The following is a 26554-nucleotide window of genomic DNA, read 5'->3' as shown; positions in this document are numbered from 1 at the left end:
GCAATACGAAGGAAGAAACCAGTAAGGAAATTTGACATGAACATTACCATCAAAGAATACTTCTAGGTAATTTTAGTAAGTTGGCATGGTAGCTAAGGTAAATAGACAGGAAATTAGAAGCAATGACAATATCTACATGTCAATCCTTCTCAAGAAAAAATGAAACATTTATGAATAAATCATCCAAACTGCAGTGCAGAGCAATTATGCAGCAGGAGGCCTAAGCTCATGATCATGGGATGTATCACGGGTAGATGGAGGAAGATAATGCCACATTGGCATGTACCCGTAGTTCGGATAAACAGCGACTTTGTTGACCCCTGCTTGGAAAGGAGCTAGATTGGGAGGCATATACCCTGCAGGTGCAGGTTGAATTGGCAAATCTTTCAACTGTCTCTCAATCCTTTCTTTATCTACTTTCAGAACAAGTTTCTCTTCTCGAAGTTCATTTTTCTCAGCCTGTTATAGAACACAAAATCATATCTAGTTCTAGGTTTAAACCTCTGGTAATTATGTCAAAATAAAAATCAATTACTTTACCAGCAGAACAGACAGAGGACAGTATCAAAAATGAACTTGTCTAAGACATAGTACATTGAAATATTCAAGTTATTATAAGCTGTTGAAAGAATACTAACCTTAGAACATTTTATTTCTTCTAACAATTTTTCATTCGTTTGTTTGAGTTCCTCAGCTTCAGTTTTTAGTTGTTTCAAAACTCTTATAGCATCATCAAGTATAGCCATTTTATCAGCTTTCGCAGGTCTTCCAGGTTCTAAAACAACACTCAAGTCACAAAACCTGAAATAAGCAAAACCAAGTTATTGTCCATTATCATTAGAGGAAGTAGCAAAACTAAACAAAAACACCGATCATGTGTTTGGTACAATTGGTGTCTGACCAAACAAAGATTTTAATGTTTATATGTATCTTAACTCTTCATAATTGCTAAAAAGAATTGAAAGTTGCCAAACAATATATAACATTGATCATTAAGTTGATATAAAATTTTACTCAAAGATGCTCAATTCCAGGCCTCCTTGGCAGTTATGAAATATTTTACAATCAACAAATCGAGCTTAAAAGTGTTGAAACTTATAAACCTGTGTACCAAACACAAGCATAAATAGATCAATGTCAAAAACATAATAGTTAAGTAAGTATATACAAAAATCACAGAAAGATGTAGAGAGGATGTTCTTTATGCAGAAGTAGAAAAATGCCATTCAGCATAGATTACATCAGCTTAATGCAGCTTGTTTAAAGACTGACTCAGACATGAGATTAACAAATTCAGTATTTAGAAACATGCTTGCCTTTCATTGAGTCGCTCCCTCCGCAACTTTTCACGGCCAGCCTTTGTCCCTGCTTTGCAACATGAACTAGCATGTCTCCTTCAAGATATTTGCAACAAATTTAGCACAAAAAATATACCGTAAAAGATTCAAATAAAAAGATCTAAGCGCAAATGGACAAAGTTCACATGATTCGTGACTAGGCAATAGCATTGTTTGGTCCATGTACTCATCTCCACCTAGTAGGACAAGGTTTTATTGTTGCTGATATTGTTCTTGTTAATAAAACAACTGGGAATTAACCTATTAGAAATAAACTGCGACCAAATCTGGTGACAGAGCACATCACTACAAAGTTATTGTGCCCTAATCATGCATGCATTTAAGTTCAGGGCTTTCTTGTCAATGAATTGAAATCACATTTCTTTGATTTCTAGCTAACCAACATCATATTTTCAACCAGTTTCAGAAACACTAATTCCATTATCAGATTCTCGGATACCACTTAGTCCATTACTTCATAATTAACAAAACAAAATACCTCTTTTTGGTTTTCTCTTGACAGACATCACTGCCACCGCCACCACTACCACCTGCTGAAAAGCCAATTTCAGAGCTCACACTGCGAAATCCAGAAACAGAGGGTTATGTTATGTCAGCTATCCATGATGCCAAACCAATAACAAAATTAAATACACGCAATAACAAATGGAAATGAAACCATCAATTTAAAGTTGCATTGATCACCATAATAAACAAGTAGGGGAAAAAACTTCAATTTTAAATGAGTAATAAAAATGAATACAATGCAATTAGCGAATTTCAATATTCAATTGAATTTCAGATATGGATGAAGATGAAGCATGATTATGAATACAAAACACCATCAATTACAAAAGCAACAGTATAATTGCTTCAAAAAGCAGCACCATAAATAAATCATGATAAACAACAAATGAAGCTAGGAGGGAAGGGGGAAAAAGAAGCAAAATTGAAAAAAAATAAAATCCCAAAAAAACAAGAAACCTTGGATTGGACCACAGGAAATCGGAGGGCGGAGGGGGAGAATGGTGGATGAAATCATCGAAATCGAAGAAATCGTCGAGGGAATCGAAATCCATATGCGATTAGAAAGGTTTTTCAGCAAAAGAACGCTAAGGTGGTTGATGATTTTGCAGAGAACAAAGCATACAACTATGTCACTCTCAGAATCAGAATCATGATTTTGATCCACTTTTCCCCTTTATAAAAAAAAAATAATAATAAGGGTGAGATAACCCTCATTTTAACATAACCTCAAATAATTTGACAAAAATAATTTTTAATTATTAATTTTAACAAAAATCATATTAAAATCAGTCACTAAAATCAGTCATTAATGTATCTATGTATAAATATATGCGGTTTAATTTATTTTTAATATATCTTTATATTTCAATATATATTTTATACTGCTGACTGATTTTAATGACTAATTTTAGTGTATACGTAATATAATCGTAATCTTAATTATTAATTTATTTTCACGAATATAATTATATATGAGTATTTATTTATAGAAAAATAATAAAAATGTTACACTATAATTTTTTTTAATGCATGTTTATTGTATAAATAAATAAATTTTCTTTGAAATTTTAATATGATTTTTTATTAAATAAAAGAAATTTAAGGTATTCTTAATATACTTTTATCTTTTATGATAATTACTTAAAAAATTATACATGATATATATCTAGTATTTTTAATGATTAATAAAATAAGAATTTATATGTTGATAGTATATTAAAATTAAAACTAATTTTATATTATACGAAGACATCAAAATAACTAAAAGTTAAATTTATTAATTTAAAATTAAAAAGTTATTTAAACGATGAATATAACCTTAAATTAATTCCAAATTTAATTTTTGTAAAATTACATAAATTACAAAGAAACAGAGTTTAAACATGAGCCAATAAGATCACTGTCAATAATAGTCTCATTTATTTTATTTGAGAATGATCAATGTTGTATACTTGTATCCCTTCTCCTAATTTTTCCGTAAAGAATTAAATAATCTCTAACTTCAATTTGTTTAGCATGAAAAACCTTATTCCATCTAATAAAATTATCTACCTGTTGAGATATATATATATATATATATATATATATATATATATATATATATATATATATATATATATATATATATATAAAAGCAACCAAGGAGACAGAAAACTCAAGTGGCAAATGCTGAATAACTCGATCAATCTGTTACCAACCATTCCAAGGAGGTCAGATATCGTAAATGCTTTTGCTACGCCATTTCTTTGACCCTTGTGACTTCCCTTCAGGTTTTTTAACATGTGACAAAATAAACTATAAATTATCTTTCACATGCTTTCATGTTTTTTTGAGCAATTAAACATCAACATTCACCAACCAAAATTATGTTGTAATATTTCTTATAAGCCTTTTTTGTTTTCAAACGATGTGATTAGTGTAAGTAGTTGTTAAATTCCCAAATCACTTAGCACAAAAGTTGTGCAAAGTCACCAATTCAAATGAAGATAAAAACTATCAATTATTTAATTCAATAGCTGATACGTTCGTAGGAATGATTATTAAAACGCTAGTTATCATTATTTATTATCTTAACGCATGGTATACCAAGTTTATCTTTATGTGAAAAAACAATTAATCATTGCCAGACATGACATGATACCATGATATCTCATGATATATATTAAGAGCTTGTACGAAAAACATTTTATTTATTGTGTGATTTGATCTTGTATGACAATCTTGTAACTTTATTTTAATATGAGACTAATTGGTGTAACTCACCAAAATGGCCAAAACATCGTGTTTAAAGTCTTTGTGGGAGTTTTTCTGACGCCACAAAACATCACCGCCATTTTTCTTTTTGCCAATTAAAAAAAATAATAATTAAAAATATTCTTTTTTTAATACAAAACGTCAACGCTGTTTTATTTTTATTTATATAAAAATTATTATTCACTCACAAAACGTCATTCACGTTGTGTCTTTCAAAAAAATTGTCAGAACGATAGCAGGGTAAAACACAATAACTCTAAAATATTAATACATATCACCAAATTATTTATAATATAGAAAAAAATGAGCCACAATTTTGTTACATAATTAAAACTTTGGTGAGAAGTAAATGATTTGGCAGCAAAGGAAAGAACAATAATAATCATCAAATGACTTTGGCCTCATTTTTGAGTTTGTCAATGAGATCATCAACAGAAGAGACCATGACCCCTGCTTTCCTTTTGGGGGGTTCAGTGACTTCCACAATTTCCAAATCAGATTTGATTTCCACATTCAACTCTTGAGGAGTGAACTTCTTTATGGGCTTTGATTTTGCTTTCATGATGTTGGGAAGTGTTGCATACCTTGGTTGGTTCAGTCTCAGATCAGTTCTGCATCAAGCAAGAAAAAACAACACACATCTGAGGTTAAATTTCTAGGTAAATAATGTTATAGGATCATAACGTTTGCATGTATTCTCTCTTACATGGCTCACAAAAATTTCATTGTTGAGTATGAATGTATGATCTAATTTCTCCAAGTGATTTTTGTGTGAAATATGTCTAACAAAAAATTTACTCAAAGAAAGACTTTGTTGCCATTGTTACATATTTACAAGATATGCCCGAGATGCCATAAGTACAACTTTGATGCATCCATTCTCCCATCATTTTATCAAAAGATACTGGTACTTGAATCTCAAATGCGACACTAATATGTTCCAATGAATGCGGTAATTGTATAATAAAATAATCTTTTGATTACCCTAACTTTAGTGGAACCTTAAGTTCAATACACAGCTCATTGTTCCAAGGGTGGAAAACGTGACCAAGAGAAAGCAAGTTAAAAATACAAAGCCTTTTAAGAATCTAGAGAGTACATAGCATGCTTAACAGAAGGTGCAACTTACGTTATTACTGCTGGTAATTTCAACTGCACAGTCTCGATTCCATCATCAACCTCTCTATCCACTGTAACTTCCTCTTTCTCTTTATCAAGGACAACCTACTGGAAAGCCAGGATTTAGTTATACAATAAGTTAATTAAAACAAATAAGTTAATAATTAAGCATCAAACAGACCCCGAAGAGAAAAGGTGCAAATACTTATACTTTAGCCTAAAACAAATTATTATAACTGAATAGCAGTTTCCAGGGTTTCTTCTCTATGTCTGCCGCATAGTACTACTTAATTAACAGTGAAAAAATCATACTGCAAAATAAAATTGCCCCGGGTTCAGATTTAGCAGATGAAGCATATAACACCTGGACAGCCAAGTGATTCACTCGAGAAGCAGCAACCTAAATCATCAACTAGATCAGTAATTTCTTAGGTCATAGACTTCATCAAACTATGAGTCATAGTTAGATGGAGAAGATGCAATAATGGCAAAATCTGAAGTCTGAAGCACATTGAAGTTTCAAAATAAAAATTGACATGAAATGATGATCGAACAAGGTCTTATCTAACAAAGAAAAGTAGCATCAACAATATAGAAAGGATAAACAAGAAGCGTAATCAAATGCAGTAGAATACTTTTCAAAAGAGCATATTCCTAAAGTCACCAACGTCACACATATAGCTCAGCAATTACAAACAATTCCCTATGGTATAAAGCATACACATAGACACACACATACATCTATAAGAGATTTCATAGTTCCATGAGTGTATTCTTTCTTTCCAATCTGACTCATGTTTGATTTGTCCTTTGGAAATCCCCACCACATGGTTGGAGCAAATGCTTGATTCTTAAGCTTAGAAGGTGTTGCCTATAGCTATTTAGGAGACAAGAAAGGGTTGCTCCAAAATCTAAACCAAAACTCTAACTACTAAATATTTTTTCATTTACAAACCAACGTACAAATGTCAAGTTTATCTACCCAGTCTAATGTAAAAAGAACGAACTTTGTCGTTTGACTCGTGTTGAATCATTTTCCCAAATGACAAAGTAGTTCCGTCCTGATAAGCCAAAACCAAGGATGCATGCACAATGATATGCAGAGGCAAAATCAGCATAGTCACAAAAAAAAAAAAAATCTGCTTTGTGTTTTAGAGAGAACCAAAAGTTAATTGATTTACACCATGCTAACATTGAACCAACAGAACCAATACATGTCATAGATAATAATAGTGAAGCGAATGCACAATGACTAAGTTTATAGAAGACATGGATGATTGGATGACGGACTAACCTTTGAAGCAAAAGTCCCTTGAGGCCAGTTGAGGAGTCCTGCTACCATCTGCCCTGTTTGGTTGCAATCATCATCAATGGCCTGTGACCATCACAAATATTCTCATTATATCATTTTCAAATGTGTACAAAAACATATCCATTTTTTTTTCCGTTATAGCTTCCTAGGGGAGAAGCCCCAATTTCTTCTCAAACAGAAAATATTCTACTTCTGCTGCCAATGAAAAGTAATTCTATACTTTAGCCAAGCACTCTAGAACAAAAACTCAATAAAAGTGCTTCTTGATACACAAAAGGGGGAAGAAAAACCTTGTATTCATTACTTAACACAGCTAAAACAACATCTTAATTTGCTTTTAGATCATGAAAGATAACAGTAACACCCTTCATTTTAAGCACTAAACATCAAATCCACTTTGATTTGTCATCAACAAAACCAAAATATCAAATCACATCATGAATCACCACAAAACTCATCACTACTTGGAGAAAAAAACATAACAAACAATGTAATAGACTAAAGAAGCCAAATCGGCAAACCACCCAATTAAAATTCACCAACAAAATACATAAAGCACCAACTTAGCTCCAGAAAAATAGAAAATTGAAAGGCTTTCTTTTTTGTGACTAAAGTTCTAAACTTTCAGCAATTCAATCTTTCAGGGGTTTTCTTCTGTAGCTAAATGAGTAATATCCCAACTCAGTCCCTAAGAAAGTTTTAGTCGAACACTTTAATCCTCAACAAATTTTAATCATCAAATCGGTCCTCAAACTTTTATTTCTTTAAATAAATTAGTCTCCATATGAGATTGCCAGTTCATATGAAGGAACTGATATGAGAATTTTAAAATTTTTTAAGGATGGTTATATTTTTAATTAAATAATGACAGGAATTGAATTGTCTAACGTTTTAGCAAGATTTGACATGAGAATTGGATTGATATGTCCGACAAAATAAAATCGAGGATTAAATTGTCCGACTAAAATTTTGGGGGACTGATTTGGATATTCATATTACTCGTAGCTAAATTGTGAGGTCCTTAATCATTTTACTGGATTAGTGAAATTGCAGAGGAAAAGCTACTGAGAAAAAAGAGAAGAAGTACCTGTTTGCCAAGAATGATAAGGGAAGGTTTCTCAATCTGCACAAGGTTCATCAAGATCTTGGCAACATGGAGAGGGTGAAGAGCAGAAGTAGAGTCCACGTGGATGCCCCTATCAGCTCCCATGGCGAGACCAGTTCTGAGAGTGTCAAGGCACTGAGAGGGTCCCATGGTCACTGCCACAACCTCAGACGCCAACCCACTCTCTCTCATTCGCAGCGCCTCTTCCAGCGCTATCTCGCAGAATGGGTTCATCGACATCTTCACGTTCTGCGTCACCACCCCACTCTGCCAAAAACGGTGTCGTTTTTAGATCAACTTCCCGACTTTGGAAGCTCCAGAAAAAGGGTGGTCGTATATATAAAAGAATTGAGGTTGGTTTCGTGGTTACCTTGTCGGGTTTGACTCTGATCTTGACGGCGTAATCGATTACGCGTTTTATGGCTACCATTATCTTCATGGTGATGATGATTACAGTTCAGAGAAGAGTGTGCATGTATTTGAAGTGTTGTAGTCTCTGTGAAGAAGAAGAAGCAGCAGCAGCAGCAGATGACGATGCAAAAGGCACACTTGACTACTTCGCCCCCTTTTTTTATTAGAATTTATAAGTATAGAAATTATTTTTCAATTAACTATATTAGACAATTTTTTATTATGGTTTTTTTTTTACTTTTTTTCTTTTCTTTTTTTTAAATAACTGAGATTTATGATGAGGATTTGAAGTTAAAATGTAGGATTTAGAATTTGTGATTAAGAAAGAATTTCAAAAATTAGTTTGAAAAAGTTGACTTCTTATTTAAGTTCATTATATTGAAAGATTAATATCTCAGTTACAGTCTGAAGTAGTTTTTACTTTTAACATTTTTCTGTTTTTAGAATTTTATAAAAAAATAATTATAATTTTTTTAATTTAATTTTTGTTTTATTTTTTGTATTTTTTTAAATGAAATAGAAAATTAAATATAAAACAATCAGGATTATTAGTAATTCAACAATATTATAAAATTTTTAATCAAGGCCGTGTAAGAATAGACTAGGGTTTTTTTTTCAAGTAAAATGAATAGATGAAGTCCAAAAATACAAGGTTAAATGAACAGATTTTATTATAGGTTATTAGATTTAAGTTAAAATTTAAGTTTTAAACAAATATTAAGTGATTAATATTTTTTGAGTAAGGTATATTTTTTTGTTTTTAACGTTTGTAATTTTTTTAAAAATATTTTTAACATTTAATTGTATTTAATTTTGTCTCTAATATTTTCGATTTGTATTAAAATTATTTTTGGATGTTAATTCCATCTGAGATGTTGATGTTGGGAATAAAATTGAAAATATTTAGAGATAATTTTGAAACAAATTGAAAACGTTAAAGATAAACTTGAATAAATTAAAAATATTAAAGACAAAATTGAATAAAATTAAAAATTAGGAATATTTAAAAAAAATTACAAATCTTAGAAATAAAAAACATATTTTATTCATTTTTTTTTTTAGTTTCTCAAATACTATATAAACAATTATAGAAAAGAAGGAGGACAACTATATTGAAGGTACTTGTTTGGTTGATTTATTTTACCTCTACCCTAAATGATGATACTCTTGGTTGATTTTGCGCTCTTCTAAATTAGCATGGCTTTCTATTATTCAGATTGTGGCATTTTTTGAGTAAGAAACTGATACAAGAAAGAACTGGTTGGCATGTGATCTTATCTTAAATCCGAGTTAGGTGTTGTTTCTTAACTTCTTATCATATACGGTACGTCACATGATCTGAGGCATAGAAACTGCATATCATCCATCTTTATCCCATCCATTGCATCGCCCAACTTTATATTTTTAGAAAACCTTAGTGTGTCTTCAAAATAAAAATAATGTATACCCTAAGTTGATAGATCAAATCAAAGCAGTGTCATGAATGTTAGTTGAGTAAATAGTAATTTTTTATCATCATGAATTTAATGACTAATAAAAAATTAAATCAACATTAAATTTATAAAAAATTAGTATCGTTTGACAAAAATATTTGTTTGAGTTTTATGAGATCGGAATCGAATATTTATTCTGTTTTTTTTTTTATTCGTGGATTGAATAATTTTAAATTTTAAGTAATCCAATAAATTAGATAATCCCAATTTTAAGTACATAATACATTCACACACTCTTTACATATTTACCAAATTTTTTTCAATTACAATCTCTAAAATTTGAATCCTAGATCTATGAAGTTTGGAAAGAAAAATATGCCATATGAGTTAAAGTTGATTGACAAACGTTGTACCGCTTGATGATAGGGCGTGCGTTATGTTAGATCTCTTACATGAGGAGTGGACTAACGAGTTGGAGTTATTTTTTCGTTTTCGAACAGGACTAATGGGTTGAAGTTACTTTTCTTATCAAAGACTGATGGGTTCCTTGCAAAGAGAATCCAATAAATTTTCCTACACAAAAATACTGAGCCAAATAATTATAAGCTAGGCTAAAATACCAAACCCAAGTTGCAATAGCTTCCCAGACCAGACCCAACCGACAAATAGTTGGGCTTCTCTTCATATATTAAAGTAACACCAGCTTAAAAACAAAAATATTCAACTACCATAATAATTATCCAAAAATAATATCACTTCGATGAGGAAAAAACACCAAAAAAACGAGTGAAAATTCGAAAAAGCAGGAAATGAAGACAAAATTATTTACCAAAAATCAAAATTAGTCAAACAGATCAGGTCTTTCAGGGGTATCGAGCAAACCTTTTTTTAATGAATAATTTTATTATTTACATAATACTTTATAAGTAATTCTAAATTTATAATAGAAAAAGTCTAGGAAACCAGCAGTTTTATTGAATTTTGGTCAGCATGTAACCAGTAGAAAAAGGTGAGTCATTGGATGAAATCTCACACCATCAAATCATCATTGATGGCTAATTGATGGCTAATAATCATAAAAATTACTAGTCCCTAGTATTGCTCTTTGTAATATTTACTTCCTTATTTATGAATTTTAAATCTTTGTGGTATTTGTGACACACAAGAAAGGAAAACTTTGTGGAATTCGACAGAACAAAATTTCATTCGGTATCATTTTTTATATAAAAAGAATAATAATATTATAGAAAAAATTTTAAGTGTACTGAAAACACTGATATTCTAATTATTTTAATCATTGATTTTAATTAATATATATTATATATATATTTTTTATAATTCGTATCAACAATTAAAATAATTGGAGTACACTTGAAAGTCTTTCAAATATTATATCAAACTTTGCATGCATGCGAATGTTTATGTTGTCAACTTGTCATGTATGTGGAGTATAACCCGAAGATAAGATAATTAGCAACGAAAAAGCCAGAAAACAATATATACATTTATTTATTTAATGGTCTGACAATATATACCTTTTTACATCATATTGTGTCTTCTGTGTTCACATAAAAGAAGATTTTTACGTTGGCCTAAAAAAATTAGACGCAAAAGCATGCACTCATTTTCACTAAAGATGATTCTTTCCCCATTTTGGGGATCAGAATTCAGATTCAGTTTTTTTTTATTTTAATATTATTAATATTTGGTCTGACAAAATAAACATTCATAAATCAAATTGTTTGTTGATATATAAGAGGATTATTGTTGTGTTGCAAAGCATGGCTCATTTTCACAAAAGATGATTCTTTCCCCAATTTGGGGGGTCAGAAATTCAGAATTCAGATTCATCAGCTTTTGTTTTCTTATTGTTTTTCCTTTTTAATAATTATTATTTATTTGGTCTGACAAAAATAAACCTTTTTAAATCAAAGTTTGTGTGGAAATATAAGAAGCTAAGATGGTAGTGTTGCAAGTTGCAAAGCATGCATGCCTCATTTTCGGTAAAGATGATTCTTTCCCGTTTTTGGGGGATCAGAATGAACATCTTTGTAATGTTCTTCCACACGGGCACTAGGTTTTGACATGAATGAAGCCAACATAGCCAAAGTGTGCAACAGATCTTGTACTCCATGCCCACGCTTATGAATTGCCAAACTTTTGACCAACACACCAAGGACTCTATTATTCTCATAAATATTAACCACAATGCTTTGTTATAGTGTCAAATTTCACCTAAAAATAAGTGGTATTAAGTATTAACACGATAACGTTAGTTTTATTTCTAGTAAGTTCTAATATTCCAATTAGTGTTTTTTTATACACGTCTTATGTTTCTTTCTGCTAAAGATGTTTTGATACATGTGCATAATTTATTGTTTTGCCGGTTAGTTAATGATATTTAAAAGCATAATGTTAAATTATTAGATTAAAAATGTTGAGTCATTGACTAATATAAATTAAAAGTTTTTTCTATTATTAGCCTCAGTCAAGTTTTAAATTTGAATATATTTATTGCATGATAAATTTTTTTATTTTTTTGGTTAAATAATTAAAAATTTTACCATTAAACCAAAATCTCGCATGATATATGGACTTAATATCTTGGTTCAATGTAACTCAATCAATGTAAGTCCAAAAATCTAACCCAACAGGCCCAACATATATCGAATAATTTTTCCAATATATATTTTTCCAGTCCTTGTGAGATTATATGATTCCAAAAAAGTCCTTGTAATATTCCCCATCAAAACTTTGAATAGTTTTCTCTCTTTCTTTCTTTTTATTTGGTTCAAATTTTGCATCCCCTATCTTCTCTATTCCAGGAACAATTAAAGGATATAACTTTTTTTCTCTGGAGAATGTGTCCGGAGAGTATAAAGCAGAAAATAAGACATGCATTAAGCAATAAGTATTATCTGGAATCTTGATAACATTTGGGGTTAAATGAGATGAATATATTTGTTAATAAAAATGCCACGAGTATACTAAAAATCAATAATTAAATTAGTTCATGTATTTATATATAAAGCTACATATTATTTAATTTATTTTTATTATGTATTTTATATAAGTAATTGATCTAATGACTAGTTTTTAGTGTTGACGTAATATGGTTGTTTTTAAAATACGTAAGATCACAATAAAAATTACATATTTTATACCAGAAATATTTGGTAACAAAAAAAAAAATCAGCCAAAAACAGCAATAACTTACTTTATTTGGGATTCATTGATTGTCGCGACAATTAATGAATGTTAAATAAAACAAGTTCTGCCTGTTTTTTTTTTCTCCCTAGCATTACCCATTTTATACTTTTATATATAGAACTTTCTATATTAATTAAGTATGAATTATATTAATTCTAATAATTTTTTTGATTTAATTTTATTTTGATACGTCAGCTACTAGACAAGTAAATTAGCGGAGTTGTTATTAATATTATTTGATCTGAGATGATAAACCTTTTTAAATCAAATTGTGTTCATGGTTCATATATAAACAAGACATAAGGCAAGGGCCATTTTCAGTAAAGATGATTCGTTCCTGGTTTGGGGGATCAAGATTCAGATTCAATTGAACCTCCTTTTTGTAGTGTTCGTTCTTACCCATTACCTTTTGACAGTGATGAAGCCAACATCTCACGGGTTTGCCGAAATGTGCAACAGATCTTGTAGCCTATGCCCATGCTTATGTTCACATGTTCACAAATTGCACATGCCAAATTTGTGAAGGAACAACCCTATTATGGAAACAACAATAAGTGGTTCTAAGAAGATTACACAAATTACTCTAATTAAAATCAAGTATTAGAATTCTATATGTATTAATTCATTGGTTAATATTAAATTCTTAAATAAAATTCTGATTTATGATGGATTAGTTCTTATCTTAGTGGATCCGGAGATTGCATGGGAAAAAGAAAAATTAAAGGGTTGGCTATGTCACAATGCTTGAAAGAATTAGTGTATGTGTTTTTGCAATTGCTGAGAAATTTTGGGTTGTGGAGAAATTATTACTACTACTACTATTATTATTATTATTGACAATTGACAATAATGACGGGCTACTACTAATGTACTATTACTACTAAGCTATAATAATTTTGGCTGTGGTTTGGTTAGTTATATAAAATATTTCAACCACAAATTAATGATTGATTCATACAAGCTGGAAGCAGATAAAAATTGTGGAACAAGAAAAAGGAATCACCAAACAGACCAACCAAATATGATCAAACCTTCCTTCTATCTACCAGCAGTACCATAACACACAGACACAACCAGTATGCACATAATTTTGGTGGTTGTATTATATTATTACTAAACTATATACTATTTTATCAATATCAAAATGAAAAGGACCCATCTCTATTTATAATCAATTCTGGAGGATAGATAGGAATAGCTTTATCTATCTACTTTATTCACCCTTTGGATTCTCCCTTTTGGCAAATTGTTGCCTTCTTTTTTTCCCATTTATTTTGTTTCATTTCCAACTAGTACAGTGGTACTTTTCTGTATAGAAATAAAAGCCAGATTTCCCTGTGTAACTTTTTTGATATTTCTAGAATAACATAAGGAATAAATTAATTGATCCATATGTGGTGTGGAAACGTTTTGCCTAAGAAAGGTAAAAAAATGTGATGATTTCTGCAATGATGCTCATTATCATAGTTCCATGCCCTTTCGAAAAAAATAAAAATTATTATGTTATAATAGTTAAAAAAGTGTATAACTTTATTTTCTTATAACTTTTAAAAGCAGATTTAATACAAGAGAAATTTTTCGATGGTGTCTACAGAAATGAAATGTAAGTTAATTAAGGTGAAATTATCAAATGTATGTTGATTGAAGTGAGACTCATCTCATTATATTTGATTTCATCGAGTGAAATATAGACATGAGAAGTGGTCATCATGAAAATTTATTGTTTTTTATTATTACTTAGTTATTAACTTAATTTTTTAATTTAATAATTTAATATCATATGTTATTTTATATTTTTAAATATTAATAATTAACTAATAACTAAAATAATAAATTCTGCTGAGTCTCTAATATTCTTTATATATATCTTGATATAAAAAAATGCACTTTATAAACACCGGGAGTGACTTTAATAAAATAAAACCAACCTGATAGAAAAAAATTTTAAAAAAAGGAGAAGAATCATGGTTTCAAATTAAGATTAAATCAATAATTGAATCTTTGCATTTGCATGTCATAAAATCCTATGACCTATTCATACATCTAACATCTCTATCTCACAAAATTAAAAAAGAAAGAAAGAAAACTAGAAAAGAATCCTAATGAAGTTGCTGCAAGTTGCAAACACAAGCAAAAAAAAGAAAAAAAAAAAACGAAAATTTCCTTAAGAGTCCAAAAGAACAGGTAGCACGGAACTTCTGGATCTGCCACTTCCATATCCAAATGAAAAGAATGATCTCTTAGCTCTTCCACTTGCACTTCCACCACTGCAGCCTTCAATGGTGTTGTTGTGCTGCTGCTGCTGCTGTTGTTGTTGCTGCTTCAAAGCTTCTTGAACTGCCAAATAGAATTTCCTATCCCCTGAAGAATCCATAGAGAAAGATCTTCTGATTGGTTGCACTGAAAAGTTCTCATCTTTATTGCCTCTCATGTCAATGCACTCATCCCCCATGCTTGTCACTTTCTTCAGCTTCATTCCTTTCTTCCTTGGTGAAGAACTAACAACAGAACATGTTCTTGGTAATGGTGATGATTCCAAACCACGAACACGCTCATCACCCAATTCAATAACAACAAAGTCTTCATCTTCAATCAATTGTTGTGGTGATGAAGATGAAGAAGAAGAAGAAGAAGGAGGAGAAGAAGAAGAAATTGTTGGAGGAGTTAGAAGCTGATGAATGCTGAACCTACTTGTTAATGAAATGCTTGTCCTACAAAGAGGGCAATTTGCATTGTTCTGAAGCCAAACATCAATGCAATCAATGTGAAAAACATGGCTACAATTTGGAATAATCCTTAGCTTGTCATGTTCTTGAAATTCATTCAAGCAAACCGCGCATTCGCAGCTGCTGTGCTGCGAATTCTTGTACCCAATCACCGGAATTAGCCTTATAACCGCCTCGTCCAGCCCCCGAGGCTCTGCTTGTATTCCGCTTGAGTATACTGCTAAGGCTGGATCGTCGCTGCCGCCGCCGCGCCTTCTGGAAGGAGAGAACCGCCGCAAGATATCGATTCGGTGCCAATTGAGGCAGCATTTGATGACAAAGATGTAGTAGCTTACTAGCAAGAATGCTGTGGCCATTATTCCTATTATGGCAATTGCTATGATTGGAAAGCTTGTTCCTGAAGATGAATGCGCATGATCAGTCCCTGGATTTGGAGAAATAGATTCTGATTCTGACAATGACACATAAATCATGTGTCTTCTCATTACAAGATCCATATTCAGATTCAGATGTTAGTAGAGAGAATGCAGGGTAATGTGTTCTTCTTCTTCTCTCAGATCTTGAACATTAAAACACGACATTAATTAATATGTAGCATACATACCCCACCAATGGAAAGTGTTTAGAGGGAAAAGAAATGGCTCTTTCCTAGAAAATGTGTAGCATTTGTACCTATGATTTATAGCCTTATAGGTCAATGGATTTTGGTCAAGAAAGAAAGAATATGAGTAAGGACTAAATTAATGGTTCAAGTACGTGGTTGTTGTTCAACTAGAAAGAAAGAAGAAGAAGAAGAACCTGACTTTGATTCAATAGAAGAGAAAAAAAAATGGAGGATTCAGGAGTATGTGGAGAAGGGAGAAGAAAAGCGAAACCCAGGTGGTATATAAATGAGGGTGGTAATGAGGGGGGGACAAGAAATTAAAGGGCTTATTAATTAAGAATCATGAAAAAAAATATGATTTTTTTGTTTATTTAATTAATTAAGGTTGGAGGGTGGGTCTTATTAGACCAGAAAACGTAGTTGGTGAATTTCTGAGGAGGGGTTTGGCTAGCTAGAAATATTGTTGAAGTGTCTCGGTCACACACTCACACTTAGAATATTTTAATTTATTATGTGACATACATAATATGGAGTAGTATGGTCCAATTAAAATATTGGAGAATTTATACAGTGGGTGGCGGTCCAGCAAGAATGGTAGTGGTTAGCGTTTACACAATAATGGCCAAGGCCTAACCAATGTACCATGTGGTTATTGCCATTGCCTCATAAATGTATATTGAATTATAAAATACCTTTTGTCTTCGTCACTGCTACTAGAGAATGCATATTCTTTAATAAAAATTTAACTCAATAAATTGTAGTCACCTTTTCAGTGTAAATATTTTTCATTGTCAAGTTAAGACCCAACATAAAATCACTGAATAAAATGGCAAGCTTAGTATATCTTAATTCGGTGTAGCATTTTTAAATTTATATATTGAAATCTAAATATGAATTTTATGGTCCAATGCATAATAATTATTCTATTATCTGATTGATTTACAATTTCACATTATTAACTATTGATGAGGAGCGTATAACATAAATGATCCCATTGAAGGGCATAACCTATTTTGAAGGGCATAATCAGTAACAGTACATTTTCAAATGAATAAGAGGGTTGCAATGTTGGCTCAAATACTAACATATACAGATATGCTCACGTGTGACATGATGGAAATAAATTGGAGTTTTGGATATGAAAAAAAGAAAAAGAAAAAGAAAAAGATAGTCACGATTATTATCACTAGCAAGTCAATCCTGTAAATGTTTTATACTTTTATTCTGTGTTTATTATGATGACTCATGAAGTAAAATTATGTAAACGCTTGAAGGATAATTAAGTAATCGAAGGTGAATAGTTTAGAAATAAAAAGAATCATAAAAAAAAATAAAAGTGAAGCTATTATGTAAAATTATGTAGTTTGTGTGACCCGTGCATATTATGCATGAATGAAGATAAATTGTCCCCACAAGGGAAAAGAACACTTGGAATAGAGCAAATGATCATAACATTAATGATGATTTTTCTAAGGCTTTAATGATCCACGGCTCATAAATTCAAAAAGCTCCAAAGCCATCATTAACTTAAATAATACTGCTAAATTGCTAGAGTAGGATTTAGTCTATAAAGGTGAAAATTAATTACAAGAAGAAAAAAAAGTTATGATAATTAACCCAACATAGTAATATAATTGAAGGCCCAAATGATCTAATTAATTATTCAATCATCTAATCCAATCCAGTAATATGCTAAAAATCAATTTTGTCATCCACTCAATTTGGTGAGGTATGATGTTTCTGATTAAAGTGTGTTTTACTTTAGGCCATTATATAATTTTTTTATGATAATCAGCAATAAATTCATTACTATCTTCATTCATTTAATTAATTTATGTACATAAATTCGTTTTATATGTTTATTTAATTGATGATTTTCATCCACGAATTAGTACACTTGTAAGCAATAATAATGAAGGAGCATTGAGCTTCCAATCATATAGTACACTCTCTCAATCATAAAAAACCAAAATTAAAAATTAAGAGAAAAAAATTGAGAACCCCACATGCAGGTGCAGCCCAGAATTGAAATATTGAATCCTTAATCAAAGGGCGTGACCGTTGATAAAAGGTGTTTGACTCTGATCAATATTTGGCATCTGCACAGCATTTTTGCCCTTTTGCCACCACCGCCTATCTTGTTTGAAAAGCCATGGCCACAAAATGGAGTATTAAAGGATAAAATATTGTAGTGGGGTCTCTTCATTTATACTCATGGAAACAGTGCTTTGTAGCAAAGTCAAATCCGTGTGCAGTGCTACATGTAAATAGATACTATGTTTATTTGTTATTACTATTAGTGTATTACCGTTCACACTCTAATTATAGACATATTTTTTTATTGTTAAATAAAATAGAAAAACTTTCAACTATACTGATAAATATTAGTGTTTTAGTAATTTTTAATTATTAATTTTAATTATAAAAAATATATATAATATAAAAAAATAATTATTAAAATTTATTAAAATATCAGTATATTAATATATTTAAAAACTTTTTAATAAAATAAATATACAATTTATTATATGTGAATCTTATACTTTACTTAATAATAATAATAAAAAAATGAAAATAGTCAAAATACAAATATATTTTTAATAAGAGATATTAAAAATAGTAGAGGACCGACAGAATAAGAGCACATATATTTTTAATTGGCTTGTTGACACATGAAAAGAGACCAATTAAGTCTATCAACGTAGGTAATAAGAAAAATAAAAAATATTATTTATATGTCAAACTCAATCTTCATATATTTGTATATAAAATTATAAATATATATAATTTAATATATTTTAAATTTATATTTTAAAATTTAAATTTAAATTTTATTATTTTAAAATATATTTTATATTAATAATTTATTCTGATGACTAATTTAATCGAACATCTAATATAATTGCAGAAAAATACATAAACAGTGCGCACTTTGATATGGGAGTTTTCAAAAAGTGTTTCACACATTAGTCAAAGTGTGAGTAGGGCCTCTTATGGCGTTTTCCAGAAGAAACATACCACAACTTTTGGACTAAAATTTCCAACCCCTTTGAAAAATGGAAAATCTCAGTCACTTTCCATACTTGATAATACTAGCAGTCTAGCAAATATAGAACCAAAACTATATAAATCAATAAATGCTTGTTCCTTCTTTTTAAATAAATTATTAATATAAGATGATATTCTTCTTATTCTTCGACAAAATCTTGATTATATCTTTTCCCAGTATATAGCACTTCTCCTTTAGATTCTTATTAAAAAGCAATTAAGTCCACAACTCAATCATTAAATCAATTTCTCTATATCTCATTTGAAATTAAATTAAAGTCGTGTGTTTGACACTCATTTCCTCATTTTACTATCTTTGGTGAAGAGAAAAAATTTGACTATAAACGCACAAAATATACGTTCCAACTTATAAAAAGAGAAAAGAAAAGATTAAGAATCAATTTTCAATTAATATTTTAATTTCTTTTCTTTAAACTTTTTTTTAATCTTTATTCATTTACTATTTTATAATTATTTTTTTGTTAAAAAAAGTTACTTTCCTACAAAGGCTACTTTTTATAGAAATAAAAAAAAATTATGTGTAATTCAGTATAATAGTTATTAGTTGGTATATATTTTTTAATATATATACTTTTTTAAAAATATTTTAATTAACGAAGCCAACTTTTAGATTTAAGGAGTAATAAAATTTATAAAAAAATATGATGGTCATATTTTACGGTACATAAATAAAAAAATTTAAGTTGTGTTGAAGTAATTTTTTTATTTTATCGTAAAATAAAATAGGAGGTCTGACTAGCACATTTAAAAAATTTTGAATACTAAAACAATAAATCTTTTGGATTAAATTTATATGTTTGAAAAATGGGTAGTGCTAGGGAGTCAATGGCCTAAGCGTACAATGTGTACAATGGGCTAAATCTTGGTCCATGAATAAAATGAATATCATTCATACTATTCAAAATAACCATCCGGATACCAGGAATAATAAACATCTCATGTCATAAAATCACTCATCCCAAAAATTTAAGTTGATTTTGGAGTTTACCAAGAATCAAACCCTGACCTTTCGGATCTAGAACTCTAATACTATGTCATGAACCCACTCATTCCAAAAGCGTAACCTGACAGGACAATGTAACACTAATGGTCATATCTCTAATACTTCCTAAATCTCTATTGTACACATTGTACGCTAGAACCATTGGCTCCTTATACTTTCCCTTGAAAAATTTAAAATAGAAACAAGTAACCCCACAGTGATACCGTGTCTCTATTTCCAATAGTTGCACGTTCCCGACGAGTGAGAAGGCCGTCTATCGTCCCATTGTGCCGTTTATAGTCGCACCATCCTACTGTTCTCCTGCGATACGCATTTTTATCGAGAAAGAAGGCCGTTCTTAGTACAGTCGCACTGCAACGACACGACACGTCTCTATTTCATTTTTGTCTTTGTTCACCCAAATGGTACGACCTAAATAAATATCTATAACTTAATAAAAAAAATCATTCACGTACATAATAAAATGAACGTCATGCAAAGTATGTGCATGTAAAATACAACGAGGACTAGAGAATCAAGGTCGCGATACAACAATTGAGGCAGTAACACATAATTCCGAGAGAACAGTTGCGACAAAAAATAAAAAAATTCAAAATTATTATTAAATCTAATTAATTCAAAATTTAATTTTTAAAATTAAAATTAACTTTTTTTAACCTATTGTTTAGTTTATTCAAAAAAAAAAACATCATTTCTCTATACTTCTCTATTTAAAAATATACTACTGAAATAATGTCAAAATTAAAAAGCGCCCTACAAAACCCATTATGCAAATAGACACATAAACCAGTCAAAGTTAACTAAACTGATCATGGGTGAGGTCCTGATTATATTACTATCCAACAGGGTATTTAGGGTGTGTTTGGCAAACGCGTTACAAGAGAAGAAGTATGTTTAGCCTTCTTGAAAGCTTCAATTTTTGGTTTGGCAAATTTTTGATTCATGAACGCAGAAGTGATTCTGCTCTAAAAACCACGTTTACAAGAAGCTATAATTTTGAGCTTCTGCGTTTCACCAACGAGTTTTTAGCCATTAATACTCTACCTTTATTTACATTTTACCAACTTTATCCTTGATGTATGTTGTTATATTATTTATGAAATTCTTATTATTTTTGTTTACGTCAATTCTTTTTTTATTATTTATTATTTTTATTTTTTATTAATTATTTATTTGATATTATACACTTTTATAATTGTAATTTTTATATTATTTTTATTATTTTTTTATAATATAATTTATTGATTCTATTAGATAAAATAAATTAAACAAAAAATTAATTATAAATAATAATAATAATAATAATAATAATAATAATAATAATAATAATAATAAATTATAGCATATTAAAAAAGAATACTAAAAGTACTAAAAATATACTATATAAAAAATATCATAATTTTTTTTAATTTATTTCAATTACTATCAAAATAAATATTTAATTTTTTTATTATTCTTCGTACTCTCTAAAATTTATATTTTGTTAGTTTTAATTAAAAATATATTTTGCCAATTTTTATATATTATTTTTATTTTAGTGTATAAATATTAATTTGATTATAGAATTAATTAATAAAATCTATTCAAACATCTAAATTAAAATGATAAGATAATATACAAAAATTATTTAAGTTGGTATCTATTTTAATAATTTTTTATCTAAAAGTGATGTTGAGTAGTATAATCCAAACAACATTTATTTTACTATAATTCATTTTGAGTAAAGATTGTCAAACATAAATCACTTTAACACAAACTTACTTTTCATCAAAATCAAGTTTGCAAAATCAATTTTATTCAAACTCCCATTTGTAAACTGTAATCCAAACACACAATTTTGCTTGCCTTATTATTGAATATACTTTCTCATGTTGATCAAAATTATGCCTTTGGCTGAAGCAATACTCGTCCCTGAACGTTGAACAAATACATTTGTTTGTATTTGTAATAGTAACATAACATACATACTTGAAGTAGGGGTAATAACTCTTGCCAGATACGAAATTACCTTAGATGATATTTAAATGAGAAAGGTAAAATTCATTCAATCAGTTAATCCAATGTTATTCATGGAAGCTATGACGACTCCATAAATTACGTGCACAGAAGCACTAGCAGCTAGTTGAGTCCATTTAGTTAGGTGAATAAATACCCTTTTAATTGCGTGCAAGCATATGGCTACGCTTGAAGAATGTATAAATTGAATCTTAGGTGAATCACATTACAAGAAATCTATTCTTGACAAGTTGCGTTCACTGTAGAGATAGTTGTTACCTAGAAACAGTCATATTATAACATAACAGTTCCACTGTGTAATGAGAAAGTCGCAGACAACAATAGGCTGTGTCAAGTGTCAACCACTGCTACCATTGTCAATTTCTAGGTTGAATGTAAGATATGACTAACATTAATAATTTTCTTTTAATATTTTTCATAAACAATAATAAAATAATTTTCTCTCTTTAAAATTCCAATTCAAAGGCTTGGTCTCCAAGCTTGATTACTTAAGTTTTATTACCTTGTAATGCAATTTTCAATATTTCATTTACTAGTATTTTATACTAGCAGCAGTGCAGCACATGTGTGATGCACGTAGTATATATCTAGAAAATGACTATAATTGTAAAATAATCCATTGAACCAGCTATTATTATTATATTAGAAGAAAATAATACAGTAGTGTGTAGTAAGAATAATAGCGTGGCGAGGAAGAGGCACATGGACATGGTTACAAGGCAACAGCTGTTCATACACAGTTTACTAGGGACCAGGGCTAAGGCCACACAAATTTAAAGGGGAAAAAAAATCCTTAAAATTCTGCAAAATGCTACCATCTTTACAAATCAATGTTGTTGGACTGTTATAAATTATAAAACAAATGCTTTGGGTAGAAAAAAAAAAGAAAATATATATATTGGTCAACATAAAAAAACACGCGATACATATTAATAAAAAAGGCATTATCTAAAAATTACCATAGTAATTCCCTAAAAAAAAAAAAAAACCGTAATCTTATTCGTATCTCTAAATGGGCAATATCTCTGGTGACCTCAGCACTACGTAGGTAAATCGGTTGTCTCTATTCTCTAGTATAGGCTATAGCTATGTTGTGTGGTAAGAAACGTATGAGTTCAAAGCAAGGTTTTGATAACTGAATCCATAATGGAATTGCTTTAATTACTAATTTATTAGATCAATCAATTTAATCAGAATAATTATTTTATATTCAAATAATAAATAAAATATAAATAAATATATTAAAATATAATTATATTTTAATATAAATTTATAACAATTAAAAATCAAAATAATTATACAAATTAACAATCATAATATCAAAAACAGCACTATAAATTTATAACAATTAAAGTTCAAAATAATTATACAAATTAACAATCATAATATCAAAAACAGCACTATAACAATAAGAATTTATCAAATCAACAACTTCATGAACATAAAATCAAATTAGAATAAATATTTAAATTAATAATTGAGTATGTCAAAATATATTAGGATCAATTATCATTTATTAGAATTATTAGTAACACCTATAAATACTTTTTTATATTGTATCATTTCAGACAACTTGAATACACTCAGTAATATACAAATCCTTTCTCCATTTTAGTCTTTTGTTTCTAACATAGTATCAGAGTCATGGTATCTTCCTTGAGGAGGATAGGTTGATTTTCTTCTGTTGAAATCACCATAATTTTCATACTTTTCTTCTGTGTCATTTTTTTTCTTCTCTTTTGTCGATCAATGCTTTGATGCTTTCTCACCTCATTCGCTACTTACTTATTCTCATGTAGAACCATATATTTTTCGTCACCTTCCAATAGTTTGTCATCTGGCATTTTACCACCTCTTCGTAGTTTACCACTTTTTAGCAGTTTTTCGAGCAGTTCGCCATCTTTTATGCAGTTTCTTATGCATTTCCTTCAGATAGCGGCAGTTTCGTCTGTGCTTTCTTCAGACAGCGGTAGTTTCATTTGCGCTTCCTTCTGGCAGTTCTATCTGCACTTCCTTCAGATAGCGGCAGTTCCACTGCGCTTCCTTTCGCCAATTCCGTCTGTACCTGTTCTATAAGTTTATGCATTTTCTTATTATGTCTTTATTATTACAATTCTCTTAACACCTATAAATATATTTTTATATTGTATCATTCCAAACAACTTAAATACACTCAATAATGCACAAATCCTTTCTCCAGTTTAGTTTCTTACTTCTAACAGAATAAAAATATAATTTAATAGTCATAGGGTCAAAGAACAACACCTTAATAATAATTTATCAAATTACCAAATTAACAAGATCAAGAACATGAATTAAAATAAAAATAATTATTATTGGACAAAAATACAGCAACTTAATAATTTTAGGGTCAAAAAATAATACCTCAGCAACAATTAATGAAATTACCAAATTAATTAACAGGATCAAGAACATAAACTAAGATCAACATAATTGTTCAAATCAACAATTAGACAAAAATATAACAACCTAATAAACACATGGTCAAAGAACAACACTTTAACAATAATTTATCAAATTACCAAATTAACAATATTAATAACATGAACTCAGAGTAGCATCACAACAGCAATTAAAACAATTAAAACTAAGAAAGAACAACAAGAAAGAACTCGAATAGCAACCGAAATACAAGAAATAACAAGAGCGAGGAAAAGAAATCACCTTTCACATGTTTTGACCCTCAAACAGATGATGTTAGAGCTCGAACATGTGACGAAAAGATAGCTCAGATGAGGGCTGAACAGCGAAGAAAGCACGACAATATAATACCGCCGCGAAAGCTCTCCAAAAATGGAGGCAAAAGCATGGCGATAACAAATTGAAAGATCACTCATTTTTTAAATTGGTCATCAAAAGATTTTTTTAATCAAATTCGTTGTTCAAAATTTTTATATTAGTCATGTTAGTCTCTTTGACACTTTTGTTACTAACGACATTAGAATTTGTTGATATGGAATGTTACGTGACATTACAACATACACCTATACTCCTAATTGGAAGCTACTATAATAAGCTTATGAAATTAGATTAAATTAACTCCAAGTTAAGAGATTTCAATGTCTCAAGATCTTCTCTCATCAATAAGGTTCTAATTTTGATCTAATTTTATAAACTTATCATGTTAGTAATTGTTCCGAGGGTTACCTGAAACTATAGGTCAATCTCGGTCGAGATCTTCTGTGTTGGTCGGAGCCGACGTGTCCGGCAGGTGTATAGCGGCCGGAGTTGGTGTGTCTGACTTGTAGGACTGAAAGTGCTGCTGATCCTTCGTCCCCGGAGGGTGGGGGGTACCTGCAAGGGACTCCGATGCTTAAGTTAGCAAGGGTATTAAGCAGGTATTGAGTAGAATCAGAGTATGAGTTATACTTGGGTGCTCCAGTGTATTTATAATGGTGAGATGTGGCCTTCCGTGGATAAGATAAGTTAGTTATCTTATCTTATCTTTATCTTATCTTTAAGTGAGGTCATCTTATCTTCAAGGGAACCGCCCTTCTCTCTGTAGGCTTGGGCCGCCTTAGGATTTGAGGCGTGTTCCTCTATTTGGGCCCTTCTCTGGGCTTTCCTGGGGACTTGACCGAGCTCTTTGGGAAAAGGTCGGGTTGTCCTGACCTGAAGAGGTCGGTCGCTTTGTCTGTCGAACATCCCGGGTCGGACACCTCGACCCAGGGTATGAACAGTGTCCCTGTTTGAACTCGGTCTTTTTTTTGAGGTCGAGTCCTTGACTTCGGTCCTTTTTTGGTGAAGCCGAACTCAAGCATTTTGTCGATTTCTTTGTAGCAGCTTTTGAATGTAGAACGTTTCCTCTAAAAAGCGCGCGCTTTTATATCGGCGCTTTGGGAACGTGCGAGGGTTTAATGCTTTCCTTAATTTTAGCATTAATTGCCCCGTTTCCCTTTTGGCTCTTTATTTTGATTTTGAAAGCCCAGAAACGGTTTCTCTTCTTTTTCCTTTTTCATAACTTCTTTTCTCCGCTCTCTCCACTCTTCTGTTTTTGCAGCGTCGTTTTTGGCATTTCTGGAGCTTCTATTTTTGCCTGGAGTTTCGCGTTTCTCCCTGCGACATTACCATTTGTTCGCGTTTCTTTCCTTTGCTTGTGAGGAGGCATTCCCAGATTCCGTCTTCTATCCTCAGTTTTCTTTTGAAGCTTGCTGCTTTTTCCAGGTTGGTACTAACTTTCTTGTTTCTTTCGCAGCTTAACTTTTAATTTTTTGGCGAAGCTTTGACTTTTGCATGCTTGAAAGTTTGAACCTTTTCGTGATCTTGCGTTTGTTTGTCGCTGTAAATGTATTTTCCTTGGCTTACTTGCGTTCTTTTGGCATTTCCGTCGAGGCTTTCTAGGGTTTTGTTGTTGCTTCTGATAGAGAATCTACATCTGTTCCTCGCTTTGCTTGGTTGCTTTTTGTT

General features: G+C 30.4%; 3 protein-coding genes across 3 annotated transcripts; all 3 read right to left on the bottom strand.

The window, feature by feature from the left end:
- Positions 1 to 22: 22 nt before the first annotated feature.
- LOC112711292 (transcription factor bHLH104) lies at positions 23 to 2565 on the bottom strand. The gene is made up of 5 exons (XM_025763910.3): positions 2322 to 2565; positions 1837 to 1917; positions 1317 to 1394; positions 639 to 801; positions 23 to 459 (listed from the first exon to the last, which is right to left on the bottom strand). Exons 1-5 carry the CDS (start codon positions 2414 to 2416, stop codon positions 205 to 207), a joined length of 672 nt encoding a protein of 223 aa, XP_025619695.1. The 5' UTR covers positions 2417 to 2565; the 3' UTR covers positions 23 to 204.
- A 1825-nt stretch (positions 2566 to 4390) lies between these two features.
- LOC112711290 (electron transfer flavoprotein subunit beta, mitochondrial) lies at positions 4391 to 8241 on the bottom strand. Its single transcript, XM_025763908.2, has 5 exons — positions 8025 to 8241; positions 7637 to 7921; positions 6532 to 6612; positions 5248 to 5342; positions 4391 to 4729 (listed from the first exon to the last, which is right to left on the bottom strand). The coding sequence occupies exons 1-5, from the start codon at positions 8091 to 8093 to the stop codon at positions 4504 to 4506; spliced, it is 756 nt and encodes a 251-aa protein (XP_025619693.1). The 5' UTR covers positions 8094 to 8241; the 3' UTR covers positions 4391 to 4503.
- A 6432-nt stretch (positions 8242 to 14673) lies between these two features.
- LOC112711289 (RING-H2 finger protein ATL16) lies at positions 14674 to 16521 on the bottom strand. Its single transcript, XM_025763907.3, has one exon. It carries the CDS (start codon positions 15929 to 15931, stop codon positions 14873 to 14875), a length of 1059 nt encoding a protein of 352 aa, XP_025619692.1. The 5' UTR covers positions 15932 to 16521; the 3' UTR covers positions 14674 to 14872.
- Between the last annotated feature and the right edge of the window lie 10033 nt (positions 16522 to 26554).

This window comes from Arachis hypogaea, chromosome 9 (assembly GCF_003086295.3).
Source record: "Arachis hypogaea cultivar Tifrunner chromosome 9, arahy.Tifrunner.gnm2.J5K5, whole genome shotgun sequence".
NCBI classification, from domain to species: Eukaryota; Viridiplantae; Streptophyta; class Magnoliopsida; order Fabales; family Fabaceae; genus Arachis; species Arachis hypogaea.
Note: the sequence above shows the minus strand (reverse complement) of the source record. Positions and strands in the feature narration are given on the sequence as shown.

What these genes read in the sequence shown, in the direction of transcription:
- LOC112711292 (XM_025763910.3), bottom strand. Translation starts at nt 2,416, where the DNA reads ATGGATTTCGATTCCCTCGACGATTTCTTCGATTTCGATGATTTCATC. An exon ending in AGGGAGCGACTCAATGAAAG is followed by an intron (nt 802 to 1,316) that starts GCAAGCATGTTT and finishes TGCTTATTTCAG; the next exon opens with GTTTTGTGACTTGAGTGTTG. An exon ending in AAGAAATAAAATGTTCTAAG is followed by an intron (nt 460 to 638) that starts GTTAGTATTCTT and finishes GTTCTATAACAG; the next exon opens with GCTGAGAAAAATGAACTTCG.
- LOC112711290 (XM_025763908.2), bottom strand. Translation starts at nt 8,093, where the DNA reads ATGAAGATAATGGTAGCCATAAAACGCGTAATCGATTACGCCGTCAAG. An exon ending in AAGGGACTTTTGCTTCAAAG is followed by an intron (nt 5,343 to 6,531) that starts GTTAGTCCGTCA and finishes GCTTTCCAGTAG; the next exon opens with GTTGTCCTTGATAAAGAGAA. An exon ending in AAATTACCAGCAGTAATAAC is followed by an intron (nt 4,730 to 5,247) that starts GTAAGTTGCACC and finishes TGCTTGATGCAG; the next exon opens with AACTGATCTGAGACTGAACC.
- LOC112711289 (XM_025763907.3), bottom strand. Translation starts at nt 15,931, where the DNA reads ATGGATCTTGTAATGAGAAGACACATGATTTATGTGTCATTGTCAGAA.